The 22019-nt window shown below is 39.6% G+C and overlaps 1 protein-coding gene across 2 annotated transcripts; it reads left to right on the forward strand.

The window, feature by feature from the left end:
- Positions 1 to 583: 583 nt before the first annotated feature.
- On the forward strand, positions 584 to 15382 carry trim25 (tripartite motif containing 25). 2 transcript variants are annotated; one of them, XM_017693071.2, is made up of 12 exons: positions 584 to 667; positions 4802 to 5459; positions 6189 to 6284; positions 6440 to 6673; positions 7402 to 7570; positions 9395 to 9421; positions 9669 to 9710; positions 11576 to 11659; positions 11876 to 12025; positions 12485 to 12595; positions 12861 to 12902; positions 14267 to 15382. In XM_017693071.2, the coding sequence occupies exons 2-12, from the start codon at positions 4881 to 4883 to the stop codon at positions 14800 to 14802; spliced, it is 2070 nt and encodes a 689-aa protein (XP_017548560.1). In that variant the 5' UTR covers positions 584 to 667; positions 4802 to 4880; the 3' UTR covers positions 14803 to 15382. The 2 variants fall into 2 exon arrangements, with proteins under 2 accessions (XP_017548560.1, XP_017548561.1); XM_017693072.2 differs by lacking the exon at positions 9395 to 9421.
- Positions 15383 to 22019: the final 6637 nt, after the last annotated feature.

Here is a 22019-nt window from a genome sequence, read left to right on the forward strand (position 1 = left end):
CATAGCTGTCTGACTAAATCTGTCTGACTATATCTATCTGACTAAATCTATCTGATTAAATCTATCTGACTATATCTGTCTGACTATATCTGTCTGACTAAATCTGTCTGACTAAATCTGTCTGACTAAATCTATCTGACTATATCTATCTGACTAAATCTGTCTGACTAAATATATCTGATTAAATCTATCTGACTATATCTATCTGACTAAATCTGTCTCACTATATCTGTCTGACTAAATCTGTCTGACTAAATCTGTCTGACTATATCTGTCTGACTATATCTATCTGACTAAATCTGTCTGACTATATCTACCTGACTAAATCTATCTGACTAAATCTGTCTGACTAAATCTGTCTGACTAAATCTGTCTGACTAAATCTATCTGACTAAATCTGTCTGACTAAATCTGTCTGACTAAATCTGTCTGATAAGCTGTAAAAACATCATGACTGACATCAGCTGATTGAAGTGGGTTGTGCGAGGTATTTGTTTCCCAATTCAGACAACGTCCAATCCCAGCGCAGGCCGTGGTGTTGCCAGTAGCCAATCAGAGTGCGGGAGGGCGGGACTTTCCCGAATGTAGGTGGAAGGAAGAAGGGCCAGCAGCCGAGCCCTCGTCTGACAGCGCGCTGTGTCCAGAGGATATTTACACCCGTGACTCAGTAAGTAGACTTCATTTCATAACCTGAACCTGATCTGAATAAACTGGTACGTGCTTTTATACGCATTTACTCCGACCTCTACGCCTCGGTTTGTAGTGTCTCCTAAAAGACTAAAGGGTGAGGTTTAACTCTCTAATGTCACCCACACAGGTCACCCGTCGTGAGCAATAGTGAGCAATTAGTTTAGAAGATGGTTTAAAACGATATTTGGCTGTCAGGGTGTGCTCGTTTGTGCCGTCTCGTGCGTTGCTGTGGAGCTGCAGTCTTAGTTTCGTTTTCCCAGTAAAGTGACGCGCGCTAATCTCTGAGCCGCCGCTACAAACCGCGAGCTGGCCTTATCGCGAACTTGTGAGAAGCAGAACTGACGCGTGGGGTCAGTGGTTTGGCTGTTTACCTGTGTGAACCTGTTTAGGAGGCTGAAAGTCCAGCTGGTGAATTTTGGCTAGTCTGCCTCCTGATATCGTCTCTAATGTTGACATTCGCTCTTAAAAAATGGTGCTTTAAGGGTCCTTCAGCCAATAAAATGGTTCTGTATAGAACCAGGAACACTCAGAGAACCATCTGCATGATTAAAGGGCTTTTTGCATCATCAAAGGGTTCCTCGGACCGATGGAGAATGTGCTATATAGTATACAGAACCTTTTTGAAAATGGTTCTGTATTGCCTCCAAATGGGTTCTTCTATTGTTATGGTGTCAAGCTTGCAACAACAAAAGAACCCCTTTTGGTGCTCTTAAAAAAGATGGTTCTTCGGAAGTTTCCTTAGTGAATACAGTACTTCTATACAGAACTATGGACACTCAAAGAACCATGTGCACGATTAAACGGTTCTTCACATTGACAAATGATGTGTTTGTAGTTCTACGCAGAACCTTTTTGAAAAGTTCTATATAGCACCAAAACGGTTCTGGTATTGTTATGATGTCAAGCTTGTAACTATAGAACATTTTTGGTGCCGTATGGAATAGACTTATACAACACATCTTCCATTAATCTAAAGAACCATTTCACCACGCAGAGAACCATTTATACATGTTACTCATAGTTCTAAATAGAACTATTGCCTTTACCAAAGAACCCTTGAAGAACCATCTTTTTAAAGAGTGTGTTGTGTTATTGTGCTCCAGTAAATCAGCTCCCGAAGCTCGTTTTTGTGCTGATGCTGCAGTTTATTGTAGTTTACTGTACATTTTTTGTAGTCATTTACTCAAGTCTACTGTAGTTTATTGAGGTTTATTGTAGTTTACTGTAGCCTACAATAGTTTGCTGTAGTTTACTGTAGTCTACTGTAGTCTACAGTACTTTGTTGTAGTTTACAGTTGTTTACTGCAGTTTACTGTTTATTGAGGTTTACTATGGATTACTATAGTCTACTGTAGTTTGCTGTAGTCTGTTGTCTACTCTAGGTTGCTGTAGTCTACTGTAGTTTGCTGTAGTCTGTTGTCTACTGTAGGTTGCTGTAGTCTACTGTACTTTCTTGTAGTTTACTTCAGTCTATTGTAGTTAATGTAGTTAATGATGTTTATTGTAGTTTGCTGTGGTTACTGTAGTATATTGTAGTTTGTTATAGTTTGTTATACTCTATAGTAGCTTTCTGTAGTTTACTGGAGTTTAGTGTAGTTTTTATTCAATCATTCCAACCTGAGGTCTGTACTACCAAAATTTCACCACAATGTCTCCTGCCCAACAAGAGGAGACAAAACCCTGGATCATGTCTACACAGATATCGCAGAGGCATACAAGGCTGTACCCTCCCCCAATGGGGCAGTCTGATCACCTCTCATTATTCCTGCTCCCGAAGTATGTGCCACTCATCAAACGTGTGAAAACATCAACAAAGACTGTTAAAGTATGGCCAGAGGGGGCCATCTCTACACTACAGCATCAGTTTGAAAACACTGACTGGAGTGTGTTCTCCTCTCAAGCCACCTCAGAATCACACACAGATTTGGACACGTACACTTCCGCAATCATGAGTTACATCAACTCATGTATAGATAACGTCACTTCTGTCAAGCAACTGAAAATCTTTCCTAATCAGAAACCCTGGATGAATGCAGAGGTTCGCCTACTGCTGAAAGCACGTGATGCTGCTTTCATATCTGGTGACGCCGAGGCTTACAGCTCAGCCAGGGCAAACCTGAAAAAAGGGATTAGGAAAGCCAAACACACCTACAACCTGTCTGTTGAAGAGAACTTCCACAACTCTGACCCCCGCCGCATGTGGAAGGGCATTCAGGAAATCACCGGCTATAGGCCTCGCAGAGCACACAGCATCATTAAGGACCCCTCCCACCCCAACCTCAAACTGTTCAACCTACTTCCATCCGGGAGGAGATACAAGAGCATCCGGGCCAGAACCAGTCGGCTCAGGTCCAGCTTCTTTCCCTCCACAATCACTCTGCTGAACTCCATACCTCACTGATTACACTACCACTCATACTGCACACAGCGGACTATGAACACTGCCTTTCATACTACACTCACCAATCAGAGCTGTTGTTTTCTTCATTATTATTACCACTGCACAAATGCCATGTAAATAACACATCGCAACAGTTATTCAATACAGTGTACAGTGTGAATCTATTTTTGCATATCTATAATAGTAATTTATTCTATATACTGTAATTTGTTGCACTATGTCTATTTATTGCACACTTGCACAGTCTCGTTTTGCACTATTGCTACTATTTGCACTTCTGGTAGATGCTAACTGCATTTCGTTGCCATGTACTTGCACTGAGTAATGACAAAGTTGAATCTATCTATCTATATCTATTTTTAGGTTAACTGCAGTTACTTCATTGTAGAAAAGAGGTGAAGAAGAGGGTGCAGGCAGGATGGAGTGGGTGGAGACGGGTGTCAGGGCTGATGTGTGACAGAAGGATAGCAGCAAGAGTGAAAGGGAAAGTTTACAAGACAGCAGTGCGTCCTGCTATGATGTTTGGTTTGGAGACTGTGGCTCCGTCTAAAAGACAGGAGGCTGAGCTGGAGGTGGCGGAGATGAAGATGCTGAGATTTTCGTTGGGAGTGACAAGGATGGACAAGATTAGAAATGAGCAGATCAGAGGGACGGTGAAGGTGGAGCAGTTTGGAGATAAAGCCAGAGAGGCCAGGTTGAGATGGTTTGGACATGTGTTGAGGAGGAATAGTGGATATATTGGGCAAAGAATGTTGGAGATGGAGCTGCCGGGTAGAAGGAGAAGAGGTAGACCTCAGAGAAGGTTTATGGATGTAGTGAAGGTGGACATGGAGATGGTTGGTGTGAAAGTAGAGGAGGCAGTGGACAGGGCAAGATGGAGGCAGATGATCCGCTGTGGCGACCCCTAAAGGGAGCAGCCGAAAGAAGAAGAAGAAGATTGTAGTTTGCTGTATCCCACTATAGTGTACTGTAGTTTAGTGTAGTTTATTGGGGTTTATTGTAATTTACTGTAGTCTGCAATAGTTTGCTATAGTTTACTGTAGTTTACTGTACTTTATTGTAGTTTACAGTCATTCACTGCAGTTTACAGTTTACTGAGGTTTACTAAGGATTACTGTAGTCTACTGTATTTTCTTGTAGTTTACTTCAGTCTATTGTAGTTAATGTAGTTAATGATGTTTATTGTAGTTTGCTGAAGTTACTGTAGTATATTGTAGTTTGCTATAGCTTGTTACACTCTACAGTAGTTTTCTGTAGTTTACTGGAGTTTAGTATAGTTTTTAGGTTCAATGTACTGTAGTTTATTGAGGTTTATTGTAGTTTGCTGTAGCCCACTACAGTGTACTGTAGTTTAGTGTAGTTTATTGAGGTTAATTGTAGTTTGCTGTAGCCCACTATAGTGTACTGTAGTTTAGTGTAGTTTGAGGTTTACTGTAATTTGCTGTAGCCCACTGTAATGTACTGTAGTTTATTGAGGTTTACTGTACTTTGCTGTAGCCCACTGTAGTGTACTGTAGTTTATTGAGGTTTACTGTAGTTTGCTGTAGCCCACTGTAGTGTACTGTAGTTTACAGAGGTTTACCGTAGTTTACAGAGGTTTACTCTTGTTTACAGAGGTTTACTGTAGTTTACAGAGGTTTACTCTTGTTTATTGATGTTTACTGTAGTTTGCTGCTGACCTCCTCACACTCTGTTTGCTCTGTGCTGCAGCTGCTGGTTTCTCAGCTCTTCAGGTTTCTTTTCTCTTCATTTGGGCGGCCAATTTAAAGTCCCTTGTGAGCGCGCGACCATGGCGACAGCACTGCTGAACCTGGAGGAGGACCTCACGTGCAGCATCTGCCTGTGTCCGTTCGACTCGCCCGTGAGTCTCTCGTGCGGCCACAGCTTCTGCCAGCAGTGCCTGGAGGCCGCGTGGAAGGACGCGGGGCCCGTGAGCTGCCCGCAATGCCGCGCGCTGTACTCGGTGCGGCCCGTGCTGAAGCGGAACACCGTGCTGAGCGCTGTGGTGGACACCATCAAGTCCGCGAGCGACGCCGGCGCGTCGCCGAGCAGCGGCGAGCGCGAGGAGCCAAAGCCCGTGCTGTGCGACACCTGCATGCAGGCGAAGGCGGAGAGCACGTGCATGACATGCGCCGCCTCCTTCTGCAGCGAGCACGTGCGGCCCCACCGTGAGAACCCGGTGTACCGCGCCCACCGCCTGGTCGAGCCGCCGCTCGCGGACCTCCAGAACCGCCTGTGCGCCGAGCACGCGAAGCTGCTGGAGTTCTACTGCGCGCCGCACGAGCGCTCCATCTGCAGCGGCTGCCTGCAGGAGCAGCACCGGACCTGCAGCTTCTACACGGTGGAGGAGCAGCGCGAGAAGAAAGAGGTGCACGAGCAGAGCGTAACACACAGAAACAAGCGAAATAAAAAAAGTGCAAGTGTGAAAAAATAAAATGTCACTTAATTACATTTAATCTGATCTTATTTTTATAAAATGATGTAATGCAAAATGTAATAGATGTTAATGACTTGAAATATCTTAAATAACTTAAATAGGAAAAAAAGAAAAAAATCAATTCAACTGAATTTGAAGTCAAAATTTAAATTTAGCTTAAAAGTTGAAACTGAAATTGAAAAAATGCAGTGTAATGTGTAAAAAAACGTAAATTCATTTATTTTAAACATTTAAGATGTGAATGTCAAACATACCAAAAATAGCTTTAGAAAGTCAATAAAAACCTAAAAATCAAAAAATTCTGTGTTTTAAACTGAATTTGAAGTCGAACATTTAAATTAAGTTTAAATGTCATAACGGAAACGTCAGTCCAGCTTATGTGTACAAATAAAATGTAAAACAATTCAGCATTTTAAATAATCTTTCAGTTTAAATTTTATTTTCTTCAAAATGAACTAAGTAAATAAAATGATCATTTTTATGCCTGTATGTGATTAAAAATTTATTTGAAGATATCAATTAAAATTATTTCAAAAATGAAAATGAAAAAAAAAACGTATTATTAATTATTATTAATTTTTTTAATTTAAAATTAAAAATGTAATGATTGAATTTATGGATAATTAATGAATTCTACTAAAACCTGTTTTGTGCTTTAAGTCTGAACTGAAGGAAAAACTGGACTCTCTCGATGGCAAAATCGAAAAGAACCAGATGGTCATCTCCCAGATGAGGGAACAGCAGGCTAAGCTCAAGGTCAGAGTGTGTCTGTGTGTGCATAAAGAGGTGTATGTGTGTGTGTGTGTGTGTGTGTGTGTGTGTGTGTGTGTGTGTGTGTGTTTGTTGGCTCTTTACTGACCTGCTCTTACTGTGGTCTTGCTCTTTGGTCTTACACTACCATCCCTCCTCAGGACGTAGCGGCGGTCCGTAAACGTGCTCTGGAAGCCGAGTATCAGCAGCTCCGAGACATGCTGCAGAGGGACGAGAAGGAGGCCATGATGGCTCTGGAAAAGGACCTGGAGAGCGGCCAGAGCAAACTCAGCATGCTTATGAAGAAGTTCAACCAAAACATTGAGAAGATGAGCGGAACCAAGGACGAAATCAACAGGCTGCTGGTCCAGTCCCACTCTCTGGACTTCTTAGAGGTAAACAGTGGGTATCTCTGACCAGGACAGCATTTCCTGGAAGCGTCGTTGAGCAACCACCGTGGTACCTGTGGAGAGAGAGTGTTTAACACGATAGTGTCTCTATCAGTTAACGGTGGTAGCTGTTCAGTGATGCTTTCGGGAAACACACCTCAGTTTTTTAAAACACAAATAGCTCTACAATACGGCTGCACGGTGACGCTGTTGCCTCAACGCAAGAAGGCCCTGGGTTTGATTCCCCAGCCAGGCGACCAGGGTCCTTTCTGACCCAGAAGGATAATGATAATTATCCGTGTAACATTCATATTACTGTGTATTACATACATATGTAAATACCCCTTGTTTTAATTGGTTGCCCTGAAGCGAGCCTCATTCCGAAGGCCGAAACACTCCTTATAACTTCACTGTGAATGGACGCGGCTAAACTGCTGTAGGCTGAGTAGATGGATGCGTGTGCAATGCATTGATTTTTTGACATCACAAAAACAGTGAAATCTGAATGGGCTGTTTTTTTTTTTTTTTACAGAGTAGTTTCCATATATGAACTAAGGAGGGAATTATATATTTTGAAACTTTTTTACATACAAACACTATCATATTAAACATTTTACATGATGGGGCCCTTTAAATCTGGCGTCAGTACTGACTTTTTGTGAATATTTTAATTCTATTTAAATTAATTCTATAACTGCTTGTTTTTCACATCTGGTCCATTTTGTGTCCTCTAGACGAATATGGACTTGCCTTCTGTGGTGACTTTTGACCCTTATGCCCCTCGAATCAACCTTGACTCTAAATGTATCATAGCACACCATGCCTGCATCGTTGCTCTGAAGGAGCAGATATCTAAGATCCTGCAGCAGCCAGTGGAGAACAGGCTCTCTTTGCTCAAACCAGGTGGGTGTATTCATGTTATATACACCGTATAGTTTTTCTTTAATTTCTGTTCATATGAAAAGGAATTCGTGCCAGATTGAAAAGAAGTCACTGTGGAAAAGCGTGAATTGAAGTGCACACAACATTACGATAAGACATGGTGGGTTTATTAGCAGAAAAAGCAACCAGGCCTTGGTTGGAATGCATGAAAAATACATCAGACGGAATTCTCTAGCTACGTGTGTGGAATGTGGATCTGTATGGAAAATGGATTAAGTGATGATGTAATTAATGAGATAGAAAAAGAAAACGATGATGATGTGATACCGTTTTAAGATTCCTCTGAAGCAGACAGATCTTACCGTGCCATTGTGACATAGAGTACGCTTGCTTGTGACATCACTGGGGCTGAGAGTGCATGTTTGCAGATAGACTCTGTGGTGTATTTCACTGGTTTCACTGTTAAGATTACATTACAATGAACATGAAAATCTCTTTAGAGCGCTGCATAGTGGACAGAAATTCATAGTATTTGATTGCATCATTATGAAAGACCAAGTCGCCGTGCTGGCAAGCGAACTGTAACTCTGACTGTGTCAGACACAACTTGTCATCACCGTTATAGCAGCTGCAGCCATCTCAGCCACTCAGATTTCAGCTCTCATTTGTTATCACTACAGCAGCAAATCAAATAAAATCAAGGGAATAAACTCAGAAATATGCAGTTAATATGCTTAAAAATTAAGAAAGCAAATGTTAAATGTTACTGAGCTGCTGAGCTGCATTAATATCTGTGATTTTATGGTAAAGTTAGTTAGCATTAGCCTAGCTACCTAGCTAATATTGTGATATCCTTTATCAAAACAATGAGGCGTGTGATGTTCATATATATCATTGTACAGCAGAATTTAGTGAATAAACGTACGCTTTTTGTCCTTTATATTCACATGTATATGATCACCACTACTGCGATAATGCTCATTTCAGCTAGCTATGGGATTCAGTCTCTTTGGCGTTTGCAGTAACATGTTAGCACCAAGCTAACAGTGGTGTACATTCACTCTTTCACATTGAGGTGAATACCACATGGCTTGAGCTTGGAGCTGCATGTGACATATTTTCACTGTATATACTGCAGTTTTTTAAAGGGAAACTGCGAGTGTTATTAGAGCAGTTGGCCTGTTAGCTTCTGATAAGAAAAGATTTTTTAAAACAACTGAAATGAACGGATTCTTTAACTGCTGTTTAATTTCACTGTTCACTAATATCTGTACATATACACTCATGCAAAATATAATGTTTTTTATTAATGCTTTTGGGCTGGTCAAGGTCCAGATTTAATCCCTATAGAGAACATTTGGTCTCACAAATGTCTCACTGAGAGCCAGCAGGAAGGCAGGGCGTGAACCTCGAGATTGGATGATAAGTGCGAGGACATGATGGGACGGCCTCCTGGGCGACGCCTCCAGTCCCGCAGCGAGGGCAATTTAGTAGACCTTATGTTTGATCCTCGCTGTGGAATGGGGGCAGGGCCTGCAAATTTTCTTTCTCTTTTGGCTCAAGTCCTTATGCAGCCCTTAATGAAAGGACTGGAAAGTCTAGCTTGGAAGCCACTTAAGTGTGGACAGTTTTGGTTTCATTTCTGATTTTGTTAAGAGTGTAAAATAAGGTCAAAGTGCACACTGCATCTGCATCTCCTGCCTCAAGCGTCCTTGAGCCAGGAGAGGACTTACTACAGTAGTCTTGTTAAAATACAGGTAAATACTATGTGTCTATGGACTTTTGTAAAATGCTGTGTGATTTACAGTAAATTGAGATGTCTGTGCATGCCTACATTTTTTACAGAACTGGGAAAACCTTTTGCTGATGAAGGTGAGATAGAACACAAAATGACAAACAAACAAACCAAAAGCGGTTTCGTGGTTTAATTCAACCCAGCTCAGCCTGAATCAACAGTGGGATCTGAGGGGCTGGTGAATGGGATTAATCTGCTCTTGATCACAGCTTTCTAATGCTAACTCCATTATAGTGGATGGGCCTGCTTTTCATATAATTAATAATCATTCTGAAGTAATCAGACGTGATGCAGTTGAGCTAAACTCAAACCTTCTTTGTTTAGGCGCTGGTGATGCTTCCGCTACAATACCAAACCCGAGGGAGGGTGAGTAAATAAAAAATAATTAATAACAATAACAATAACAAGAAGTGAAACACCACATACACACTAGTGAACACACACACTAGCCTATAGTGCAGTCCTGAGTGAGTGAGTGAGTGAGTGAGTGAGTGAGTGAGTGAGTGAGTGAGTGAGTGAGTGAAATATGATGAGAAAAATATCAAGGCATACACTTAATAATCCAATAACTGCAGAAAATCAGATTTTGTCAGTAATTCAATCAACATGTTTACATGCACTTGAGTAATCAGAATAATGGGAAACTCTAGATCTACTTGAGTCAGGCAGTAATCAGATTTCTGCTTTGCAAAAAATAAAATCACAGAAGATGCAACACAAACGTAATGCAAAACTACATGCTACACCTTTTTTTTAAACATTGGGTCACTTTACTTGAAAATATAAACATACATCATCTAGAATGTGAAGAATATTTAAATCCTTGATTTCTTGTTTGGTTTCAGGGCCTCTCCAAAAATGTTTTGCTGCGTCTCACTATTATCTAGCATATTTCTGGTATTGCTGTCTGTTTTCTCACATGCACAGACTGAGAAATCTAAAAGAAACCAGAGTTGGAGTTTACATGCACTGAGAAATCTGATTACTGGACTAAAATCCAGCTCTTTATTGGATTTCAGATTTCTAGATCAGAGCATGGTATTTGAATAATCAAATAACTGCTGAAACTGTACTATCGAGTACATGAAAACGCACTCTGTGTTTAATGCAGAAGGATTTGCCTTATAAGTAGTTTTTGTTTATCAAATTATCAACAAAATCATAATGCTAGTTTATGCTGGTGACTCTTGTATTGTGTTAGCATCAAGCTAATGATGCTAAAGCTAGAGCTAACACATTCGTTTTCCCACACTGGGTTTAATACTAAAGTTACTTCAGGCAGACATAAACCACAAACATTTTAAGCGTAGAGGACCTTCAAATAAATTTTTTTTTTTGCACAGTGACTTGTTCAATAAAGAGGTCACTTCAAAGCCTGACTGATGTTATCTATCTTTTAGCATGTTTAGCCTGCTATATTTTAGCTTTGTTGCTAAGATAATAAGTCCTCAGTCTAGCCTATTAGGTTTAGTTCATTTATTCACACTCTGTGCTCCACGCAAGCAGCAGCTGTCCATTCACAGCACAGTGGTTTTTAGTGCATTAATACAGAATATTGTTGTTTTATGGTACAGTAGAAGTGATTTAGCTGCCTGTGCTTCCTGTACTGTATTGAAACCTGTTAGAATAACAGTGTGTGTCATTAAAGATGTGCACATTTTTCCATTCAGTTTACGCAGAGCCTGGTAATGAACTGAGGAATCAATTGAAATAATAAAAATAGAAAAACTGTATCATAGTCCTATTTTTGCAGATCATATTGTCCAGTCCTATCTGTCTTTCCATCCATCTATCCCTCCATCCATCCATCCATCCATCCATCATTTATTAATTCATCCATTTATCCCTCTTTCCGCATCAACCCATCCATCCATCCATCCATCCATCCTTCCATCTGTACATCCACCAATTGATCCATACATCCATCCATTCTCCTATTCACTGATCTATTCATCCATCAGTCTATTACCTTTATCTTTCCTTCTATCCATTTATCCATCCATTCATTCATCCCTCTGCCTATCTATCCATCCATCCAGCCATCTGTAAATCTATTCATTCATTCATTCATTCATTCATTCACTTATTCACTCATTTATTCACTGTTCTATTCTTCCATTCATCCACCCATCCATCCCTCCTTCCATTCATTCATCCACCCATCCATACATACAGCCTCCATCTCACTATCTATATCTTTATTCGTCCCTCTATTTGCTCTTATATTACAGGTTCTGTGCCCAGTGAAGACCCCAGGCCCACCAGCCCATCTCAGGCTAAAGGTGCACCTGGAGGAGCCAAAAAGAAACCGCCACGTAAGACACAATGAACATTTTTTTTTACTCTTTTTCTCATTTGTTTATTGGAACAGACATTTGTAAAGCAGTCCTTGAAAGCTCATGTCTCAGTCATTTTTCTTTATAAAGACCTACGTTTACAGTGTATATTTTACCAGAATTTTAAAAAGAACCTTTGAAAGGAAATCCTGTCTTCCTGGAGCGTGTTATTCATTTAACATTTCTGTTTCAAAGGAGAGAAAAGGGAGAACAGAGGAGAGAAGACGGAGAACAGAGGAGAGAAGACGGAGAACAGAGGAGAGAAGACGGAGAACAGAGGAGAGAAAAAGGACAACAGAGGAGAGAAAAAGGAGAACAAAGAGCGCAAAGAATACAAAGGAGAGAGTAAGTTGTTAAGTCCCTGTTATTTTGCATTGCGCATTATGTTAACTTATTAATGATTACATGGAGAAAACAAATGAATCGATACCAGTAGTGAGTGAAAAAAAACAAGCTAGTCTGCTATCATCTACAGGCCGTGAAAGAGAGAAAAACGAGCACAATAAAAAGTGCCTAATGTCTAATTATCTGGTTATTCAGCTTTAGTTCAAACTTGTTTTAAATGTAGATTGAAAAAGTTATGCATGAAGTAATTTACTTTTATGTTTTCACCTTGAATAAAGGACACTACGTTCACATAATTATAAACAGAAGTAAATAAACTGAAAAACAAAATATATCCAGGTAATTTATTTTATTCATGTGGAAATTTGAAAAAAATACATTCACTGGAGCACTTTTCAGTGTAGCTGTGAAGTACAATTATGATTATTTTAAATAACAATCATTTTTCTTTCTTTCCAGGAGCCAAGAAGTTTCCTAACAAAGGAATGGCCCCTCCATTCTTCAGAAGAATGGATGGTGGTATGAATTTCACTAGTGGTATGAATTTCACTGGATATGTTCCTGATTTTGGTAGGTAATTTTTTACTTTACTGATCTTTACCTGCACTAAACATTGTAATCCTCACCCTACTGAGCTCAGCCAGACCAAAACACACTTCAGCAATAGTTCTGCAGGTCCAGTTAAGTTAAAATAAGGTTAAATATACACTAAGGAGAATTTCCATCTCAAAATCTGACAGCAGACACAGGCTTGATTTGAATGTAGACCCATATGAGCATCAAAATTAATGCTGTGATTTGACGCTGTATCTGTCTTTTTTTGCTCCGAATTCAGCTGATATGGGGGTACCTGTGAGAAGGATTGATCTCCTGCGATGTAAGTCATCCTAGAAAAACAGTTCATGCTTGTTATTCCTAACGAACATAGAGATACTAAAGTATCCAGACACCCCTTCTAACATCCACTGGTGACACAAGTGTTAAAATGAATGCACACAAACCAATTTTTATCAAAATCTACCTTGGCAGTTGAATGGGACATTTAGTGGTGATGAAACTTCATTGAACACCTTTGGAATGAGTTGAAGTGATGATGCTTCATTGAATCTTTGGGATGAGTTGGTGTGATGAAGCTCAATTTGAGCACCATTAGGATGAGTTGGTGTGATGAAGCTTCATTGAATGCCTTTGAGATGAGTTGGTCTAATTAAACTTCATTAAACATCTTTGGGTGATGAAGCTTCATTGAACTCCTTGGGATGAGTTGGTGTGATGAAGCTCAATTTGAGCACCATTAGGATGAGTTGGTGTGATGAAGCTTCATTGAATGCCTTTGAGATGAGTTGGTCTAATTAAACTTCATTAAACATCTTTGGTGTGATGAAGCTTCATTGAACTCCTTGGGATGAGTTGGTGTGATGAAGCTTCATTGAACACCTTTGTGATAAGTTGGTGTGATTAAGCTTCATTGAACTCCTTGGGATGAGTTGGTGTGATGAAGCAAATTTTGAACACTGTTTTTGATGAGTTGGTGTGATAAAGCTTTGTTGAGTAGCTTTGGGATGAGTTGGTCTAATTAGGCATCATTGAACATCTTTGGAATGAGTTGGTGTGATGAAGCTTTGTTGAGTACCTTTGGGATGAGTTGGGCAAATTAAGCTTCATTGAACATCTTTGGGATGAGTTGGTGTGATGAAGCTTCAGTGAACACCTTTGGGATGAGTTGCAGTTATGAAGGTCTTTTGAACACATTTGGGATGAGTCAGAGTGTTGAAGCTCCACTGAACTTTGGGATGCCTTGTAGTTATAAAGGTCCATTAAACACCTTTAGGGTGAATTGGAGTGAGGGAGCTCAGCTGAATACCTTTGGAATAAGTTGGTGTGCTCAAGCTCCATTGAACACAACATTTGGGATGAGTTGAAGTGATTATGCTTCATTGAACTCATTTGAAATGATCTGAGCTTCATCACTCAAACCTTAGACAAAAGTTTGAGTGATGAAGCTCTATTGAACTTCTTTGGAGCTGAACTGATGAACACCTTTGGTACATCTAGTGGAAAGACCTCTTAGAAAATTAGATGTACAGGAAAAAGTGAACTAATGACTAATAATGCTTTCTTAATTTTGCACTTGCCTTCCCTAAAACTCTTATGACAGAATGTTGGAAGAGTGGGTGTCTGGATACTTTTGGTTGCTTACAACATGCCTGACTTAAAACGCGTGTATCTCTTTTCATCTAGATGCCACAATTCTCATGTTTGACCAGAGGACGGCTCACAGACGGGTGGTGCTGTCAGAGAACAACACTAAAGCGTCTGTATCGGATGAGCCATCTGCCTATCCGGACCTCCCGACCCGATTCACTGTGTGCTCGCAGGTGCTTTGCTCCAAGGGTTTCTCTCAAGGCTGTCACTACTGGGAGGTCCAAATGAGCAGCAATAATTTCTGCGGCATTGGCCTGGCCTACGGCAGCATCGACCGCAAAGGTCCGTCCAGTCGCTTGGGCCGGAACGCCCAGTCCTGGTGCATCGAGTGGTTCAATGTGAAGCTGTCCACCTGGCACAACAACCGCGAAACGGTGCTGAATAACCCAAACCCTAGCCGGGTAGGGGTGCTGCTCGACTGCAGTGGGGGAACTGCCACGTTTTATAACGTGGTGGCTGACCGTGCGCATGCATTCCACACGTTCGTTTTCCCCTTCTCTGAGCCAGTTTACCCTGCTTTCTGGATCTTCTCCAGTGGGTCCTCTGTCAACCTGTGTAAGCTCAACAATTAATAGCTCTTGTAAATGATCACTCATATGTGATAATGTGGATCAGGTGGATATGTTAACATGCAGTTCATTAACAAATCACTGCTGCCATGAGAAAACCTATGAGCTTATACTGTATCTCTTTGACTCATAACTGTTGTTAATCTCCTTTGTTTTCACTCATGTTACTAAATCTGATAACAATACTTTTTTTATATCCACATATATAACATTATATCGTTGCTGTCAGGACAACTCTATTTTTGTCATAATTTGCCCCTTATGTTTCAAATATCATGATGAATATGCCAATGGAAATGGTCCAAAATTAGTGGGAAAAGAATATTTATTTCTCCATTAACTTCCATTAAAATTTAAGAATATTTTCACTTGTCCTGTAAAGTTACCTTTTCAGAGATGCAAAGTTTTCTTTCAACAGCAGCGATATGTTTTTATGATGCTTTAATGCTTTTTGGCAGAAGAAATTTAAAACAATGTTGGGGGCTTAAATTCATGTTACTTAAATCCGTTGTCAAAAGAAAATGTAAATATCACAGATATAATGATATTTACAATAAAATACAACTGTTGTAAATTTTAAAAATTCACTCGTTATGTTACAACTCCAAAGAGCTAAATAATCTAAACATTTTACTTTTCATATAGTCCAACTACCACAAAGGTTCAAAGGCTCTGCTTTTGTTTTATTTTTCATGAAAATAATTACTTTGGACCTCATTATAACATACTCAATAATACTTTTTTATTATCGTTAATAATGTGTAAACAGAAATCCCTCAAGATGTTGTTCCCGTGCATGAAAAGTCGTTTTGAAAATGGCACATATCAAATCGGTAGTTTGCGATATTGTGTCATTATATAGTGCAGGTTCTATTGTCTGATGAGTTCTTGATTATTTGCTGATTTTGAAAAGAGTGAAACATGGCAGGGGACACATTTTTAATCACAAAGGACTGGTGTGACTCTAATTTTCTCCTCCCAAAGTGTAACACACCCAAAAGGAACAGTTAAGAGAAAAGTATAACATTTAGTACTGTGGACAAGTCAAGACAGAGTTTTGGAAATTTCATTTCCAGTCAAAACAGCCATTGAGTACAGTATTATTAATTTATAATATCAACTTTTTTTCAGTGTATCTCTCTCTACCTTTATTACAGCTTCCATTCTTGTCAGGAGACTCGCTTTCAGTTTCTCAAAGACACACCTCCACAGTTCAGTCTTAGAAGCTGGTTCATCGTTTTCTGAAGTAATTAAACACATTCAGTGATGTTGAGGTCTGGACTTAGTGATAATCCCACAAACGGGGAAATTCCACCTCCGCGTTTAATCCATCCGTGAAGTGAAACACCACATACACACTAGTGAATACACACACACACACTAGGGGGCAGTGAGCACACTTGCCCGGAGCAGTGGGCAGCCCTATCCATGGCGCCCAGGGAGCAGTCAGGGGTTAGGTGTCTTGCTCAAGGACACCTCAGTCATGTCAGCACTGGGGATCGAACCGGCAGCCTTCCGGTCACAGGGCCAGTTCCCTAACCTCCAGCCCACGACTGCCCCCCTGACCACTTTGGGGTGGTCAGTCTGCTCTTCAGCTTAGTTTCTTTGATGTATCCGTCTCCTTAGTGAGGTCCTCTTGACAGCCACACATCCTTTCAGACCCATAGCGCTGAGTCGTCTTCTCACAGTGGAAGGATGGACAGAAACACCTGTGGATGTTTTCAGATCTGAAGCAGCTGGATTTTCTCCTCTCTCTCGAAGGTGAAAGCTTTAAGTGTTGTTTACCTCATGGGGGCAGTTCTGGTGTCTACCAGGTCTTCCAGGTGGTTGTTAGGAGTCCTGTTTCTCTGTAGCTTTTAATGATACTTTGAAAGCTCCCTTTTTTCCCTTTGACTTTCTCCTTTTTTATGCAAGTGGATTATCTTATATCTAATCTCCTTATACAGAAATATCTGAAAAAATGAATAACATATTTAATGGCTATTTTGACTTAAATGAAAGGTGCTTTCTGATTTTTGTGAGTCTATTAGACACCATGCTAATCGGTGGGGTGTAAGCTTTCATTACTTTGTCAACATTAGCCTTGTAGCTGTGAGTAAAACTAAAGAAGCTTGGCGAATCGGCTACTTTTTGGGCTAAGAGGGAAATTTTATTTTTGCTAAACTATTCTTAAACGTCATAGATGACAATGTAAAATATGCATGCATAAATGTAGCCATAGAGTGACCAACGGGTGTGTTACAGAGTGTTAGGAATGAAAGTTTATCAGTCAACTGCCTGCAGTTTCATGCTGATGAACAGCTCCTGTTTATTTATGGAATGTTGACTTATCAGCTACACCTTGTACAGGTATTACTGCCAGTAGGCAAATGTGGACAAAATCCACAGCCACAGCATTTTAACCAGAGGAGAGGTCAATAAAAACGTTTTAAGCGCGCTATGCTACCTGTAGTGCAGATAGAAGTGATCTCGTAACAACAAAACAGGACAGTTTGTTGAAATTTCAGTGCTGGATTGTGGTGAAATCCAGCACAAACAAGACTTTGCCCCCTCTAAAACCTGCCCACAGAATACCCAATCCAGGCTTGTTTAAGGGCCCGATACACAATAATAACACAAGCAAAACAAGCTAGCTAGGCAAATCATTAGCTAACGCAACTGTTTTTGGTTGGAATAGGTAATGTTTATTTTTGCTGTATGTGAGGTGCTCACAATAAATTGGATGTTTTGGGGTCTTGTAATGACAAGTGCACCAGTGCCGCCTACTATGCGCTTTGTCTTCACAAAGCATTAAAAATTTCCATGTTTAGCCCAAAATTGCTCAAGACTGTCCCTAGAGATCACGTCTTGTCCTGCGAGACTGGCTGTAGTGAGGCGCCATTCATGGTTTTTCATACATTTTCAACTGCAATATGAAAAGGTTCAGTTTGCTCGTTGAGCATCTTTTTGCTCAAACAAATAAAGAAACGACAGCCTTGAACTCGATGTTGACGCAAAAAAGGCACCTTGAATTTAGTGTTTGTGGATTGTGCAGTTTTCTTTCCTTCCACTGGAGGCATAATTAACCTCATATACCAAAGCAGTGGATCAGGAAAGAGTGACATCACACTTAATAACAAGGTGTAGTGTATATACTTCACTTGCGTATCCAGTAGGGGTGGGGCTTCATGATATGATATTATCATGATACTTGAGCCGTGCTACCATTATGATGTGATAATTAAAGATTTGTTCTATGTTAAGCATTGTGGTAACATTTTACTGTAGTGTTCATAAGGCTACATGACAACTACATAAGCTTGTCATGACAACTGACACAGACCTACATGAAGTTTCCTAAATGTTTCTGTCTGAATCATCTGTCGTAAAAGCTACTTTAGCTAAATGATGAAAATCGGCAAATGTGAGCATTTGTAAACATTAACTTTATAAAATTACGTCAGGTAATGTCAGTTGTTATGACAAGCTTATGTTGGTGTCATGTAGCCTTATGAACAGCACCCTATAATAAAGTGTTACCAGTATTGCAATATGACATTGAGATATGGGGGGGCCTTCTTAGCGCCCTCTTGTGGACTAAAGAAATACAGTGTTTTGGTATTTAGTCGGCTTAATAGATGTTAAACATATTACTAATACGATATCAGTCATTTGGCCTCTGTATGTTGGTATCTATAGTATTGCAATCCTGTATCGTATTGTTTCTGCTCCCACCTCTCTCATCCTACTATTTATAACCATGGCATCCATTTAAAATCCTCTGTAATGGTGGAATCGAAGGGTGCATGCAGAGCCAGAACAGATGGAAGTGGTCAGGAGTCTGTTTGGCTGCCCTGGGTGATGAAAGTAAGAATAAATTACTTTTAGTTCATATGAGCCCAGGCTTGCTTCGGCTTCACCACATCAGACATGGCTGATAATTCCGTTTAGGACAGCGACTGATGTGTTAAACTCTGGAGAAAACGCGCAAACCCTTTTTACGCTGATCTAGAACCAGCTCCACATCCATGATGATCTCAAATATTATGAGAGAGACTGGACAACTGGTATCAGATCAATAAAAAAGGGGGGCTTTGTCTACTGGCACTGTTCAGAAGCAGAACTCAGGCTAAACTCATTGACTTGGTTTGTTTGGGGCGTTTCATGCTGGTGGACGTTTGAAGAAGCTTTAAGGTAACGTGTGTGCAGGCCGTATCAGATCAGCTCGTCATTTGTTCCCAGACTTCTTAACTGAAAGTAACGCATATTGTCAAATACTTCATATTGTTATTCTGGGTTTCTTGTCTGCACATTTTGATGTTTCACAATGTTTTTCTGAGTGCAGTGTGTAAATCTACATTCTCCCCGCAGTAAAATGTAATATTGCAGTGATCTATTACATTTGACTGCCTTTATCAGAAATGCGCTGCGTCACTTATGTGGTTGAATTTTTTTTGTTTGTAGATTTTTTTGTGATTAAATTCTTCATTAAACCAAAATCAAATCATCTACATTTGTTTTTGTCTGTTTTTGCTGAATTAAATAGTGTCTGCTGTTATGCTACTGAAAGGGAACATATTAAAATATACTGTATTATATTTTTATTACAACCCCAATGGGATGTGGGATCTCACAGACCCACATTTTATTCACAATAGAACATAGGACACATCAAATGTTGAAAGTAAGACATTTTATCATTTCATGAAAAACATTAACTCATACATTAACTCATTTTGAATTTGATGGCAGCAACGCTTCTCAAAAAAGTTGGGACAGGGCTGTGTCTACTGTTGTGTAGCATTCCCTCTTTAACTGTCTGTAAACATCTGGAAAGTGAGGAGACCAATTGCTGGAGTTTTAGGAGAGTAATGTTGTCCCATTCTTTTCTGATGTAGGATTCAAGCTCCTGAACAGTCCTGGGTCTCCTTTGCTGGATTTTTAGTTTAATGATGCACCAAATGTTTATTGGCAGTCTGGACTGCAGACAGACCAGTTCAGCACCTGGGCTCTTCTTCTGCAAAGCCATGCAGTTGTGATGGATCCAGTATGCGGTTTAGCATTGTCTTAGCGAAATATACAAGGCCTTCCCTGAAAGACACGCTGTCTGGATGGGAGCATATGTTGCTCTAAAATCTGCCTTTCCAGATGTGTAAGCTGCCCACGCCACAGCCACTAATGCAACCCAACACCATCAGAGATGCAGGCTTTTGAACTGTGCACTGATAAGCTGGATAAGTTGGTGTTTGTGACATCAGAAAAACAAAGAATTTAAATAGCTTGATGCTAAAACAATCCCTATTTTATAAAGGGATGAAATTATGATTTTCTTTATGATATGGGCCCTTTAAATGAACTGTAGTGTATTTTCATTACACTACATTACAAAATATATATTAAGTACATTAATGTGTTGTTACTGTATTATATGACGACGTAAACAAATGCTGTGTAATAATAAAGTTTCTGCTGTCTGAATCATCCTAAATGTCTGAGATGTGTTAGAATCAACCAGCCAGAGATCTGAGGTGTATGAAAAAATATTTATTATGGGTTCAGTTCCAAAACTTCCGCTTTACATTCACTTCTACACCAAAACTTCACACTGATACACACTCGTCTCCTCAGGCATATCCAATACAGTTAGCATTCGGCACATGGAAAATGATTCCCTTCAGGCGTATGTGAAACCAAGAGTGATTTTAAGATTGTTTTGGGTTTTTTATGAAGCAAAATTGCGATAGTTCTGATATTTCTCAGCCACAAGCCTAGAAGTCCAGTAGCAGGACAGGATTTAATCTTGATTTCTGACTTTATTTATCCAGCTTAATGGAAACAGGTGAATTGACTTCATGTAACAGTGAAAAACATTAATATTTTCATTTAAGCTCTACAAGCTTTTACATTCTCATTCTGTAATAATAATAACGATATATGAAGCATCTTTACTCAAATGATCCTTTCAACATAACTATTACCTGTGATCAGCAAAACCGCTTCATTTACAACCTCCATTTTTTATACAGTAGTCAGATTTTGTAGGAGTTACTACATGGAACGGTTCTATAACTATAATAACGCATATTGACTTTATGAAAGGAATCGCCACAACATTTTCATTTTCACAGCCACATCAACATTTCTAAGTCACTCGATCATACACTCACTCATTCAGCTCTGAGGCCCTGCCACTTTCCCCCACATGACAATGGAACATATCAGAATTTACTGTAAAATATGTTGCGATGTCATGAAGATATAAGTAAAAATTGTAATGCACTGTCAATATACTACATCATATAAAAACGCACGAGCCCATATTCTACATTTTCTGCATTTTATTTTTCCTGCCTGTGGTTTGCACAATCTGGCCTGGAACACTTCTTATAACTTCAACATAAGTGGGTGGGGCTAAACTGCTGCAGGCTGAATAAGCGCATTATATATATATATATATATATATATATATATATATATATATATATATATATATATATATATATATATATATATATATATATATATTACATATGGCTGTTGTCGGACAAAAAAACAAATCTCCAAAATGGTAACTTTAGAGGAGAAGTAAAGTAAAAAAACAAAAAACAAACAAAAAAAAAAAACCAAAAAAACTCAGGGAACGTGCCAGCTTCCAAAGTGGAAGGGCTCCCGATCTGACCCCCTTAGACTTTTATCTTTGGGGTCATCTGAAGGCAGTTGTCTATGCTGTGAAGATACGAGATGTGCAGCACCTGAAACTACGGATACTGGAAGCCTGTGCTAGCATTTCTTCTGCTATCAGTGTGTGAAGAGTGGGAGAAGAGGGCTGCACTGACAATCCAAGTTAATATCACCAACCATTCCCATTTTATTTGGGTGTATCCATATAAATGGATACATTTACAAGATACAAGGTTTTCTTCTGACAGCAGCATTTGTGTGTGTGAGAATAAGCTGATTTTTACATCAAACTATTTTAAAGTGAGAAATTCTCCATGATTTTCCATGATATGGGCCCTTTAAATATACTATATTGTATTTTCATTACATTACTTATCAAAATATATACTAAATATGCTGTAATGTACTGTCATTATAAGATGACAAACTCTATTGTAATGAATTTTCAATGTGTAACAACACAAATTAAACATTTAATGTGTAGTCATCATATTACAATATGAATTAAATATAATGTATTTTCAATACATTCCATTTTTGTTGTGGGATCAGTGCTTGAT

The sequence above is a fragment of the Pygocentrus nattereri genome, chromosome 30 (genome assembly GCF_015220715.1).
Source record: "Pygocentrus nattereri isolate fPygNat1 chromosome 30, fPygNat1.pri, whole genome shotgun sequence".
Lineage (NCBI taxonomy): Eukaryota > Metazoa > Chordata > Actinopteri > Characiformes > Serrasalmidae > Pygocentrus > Pygocentrus nattereri.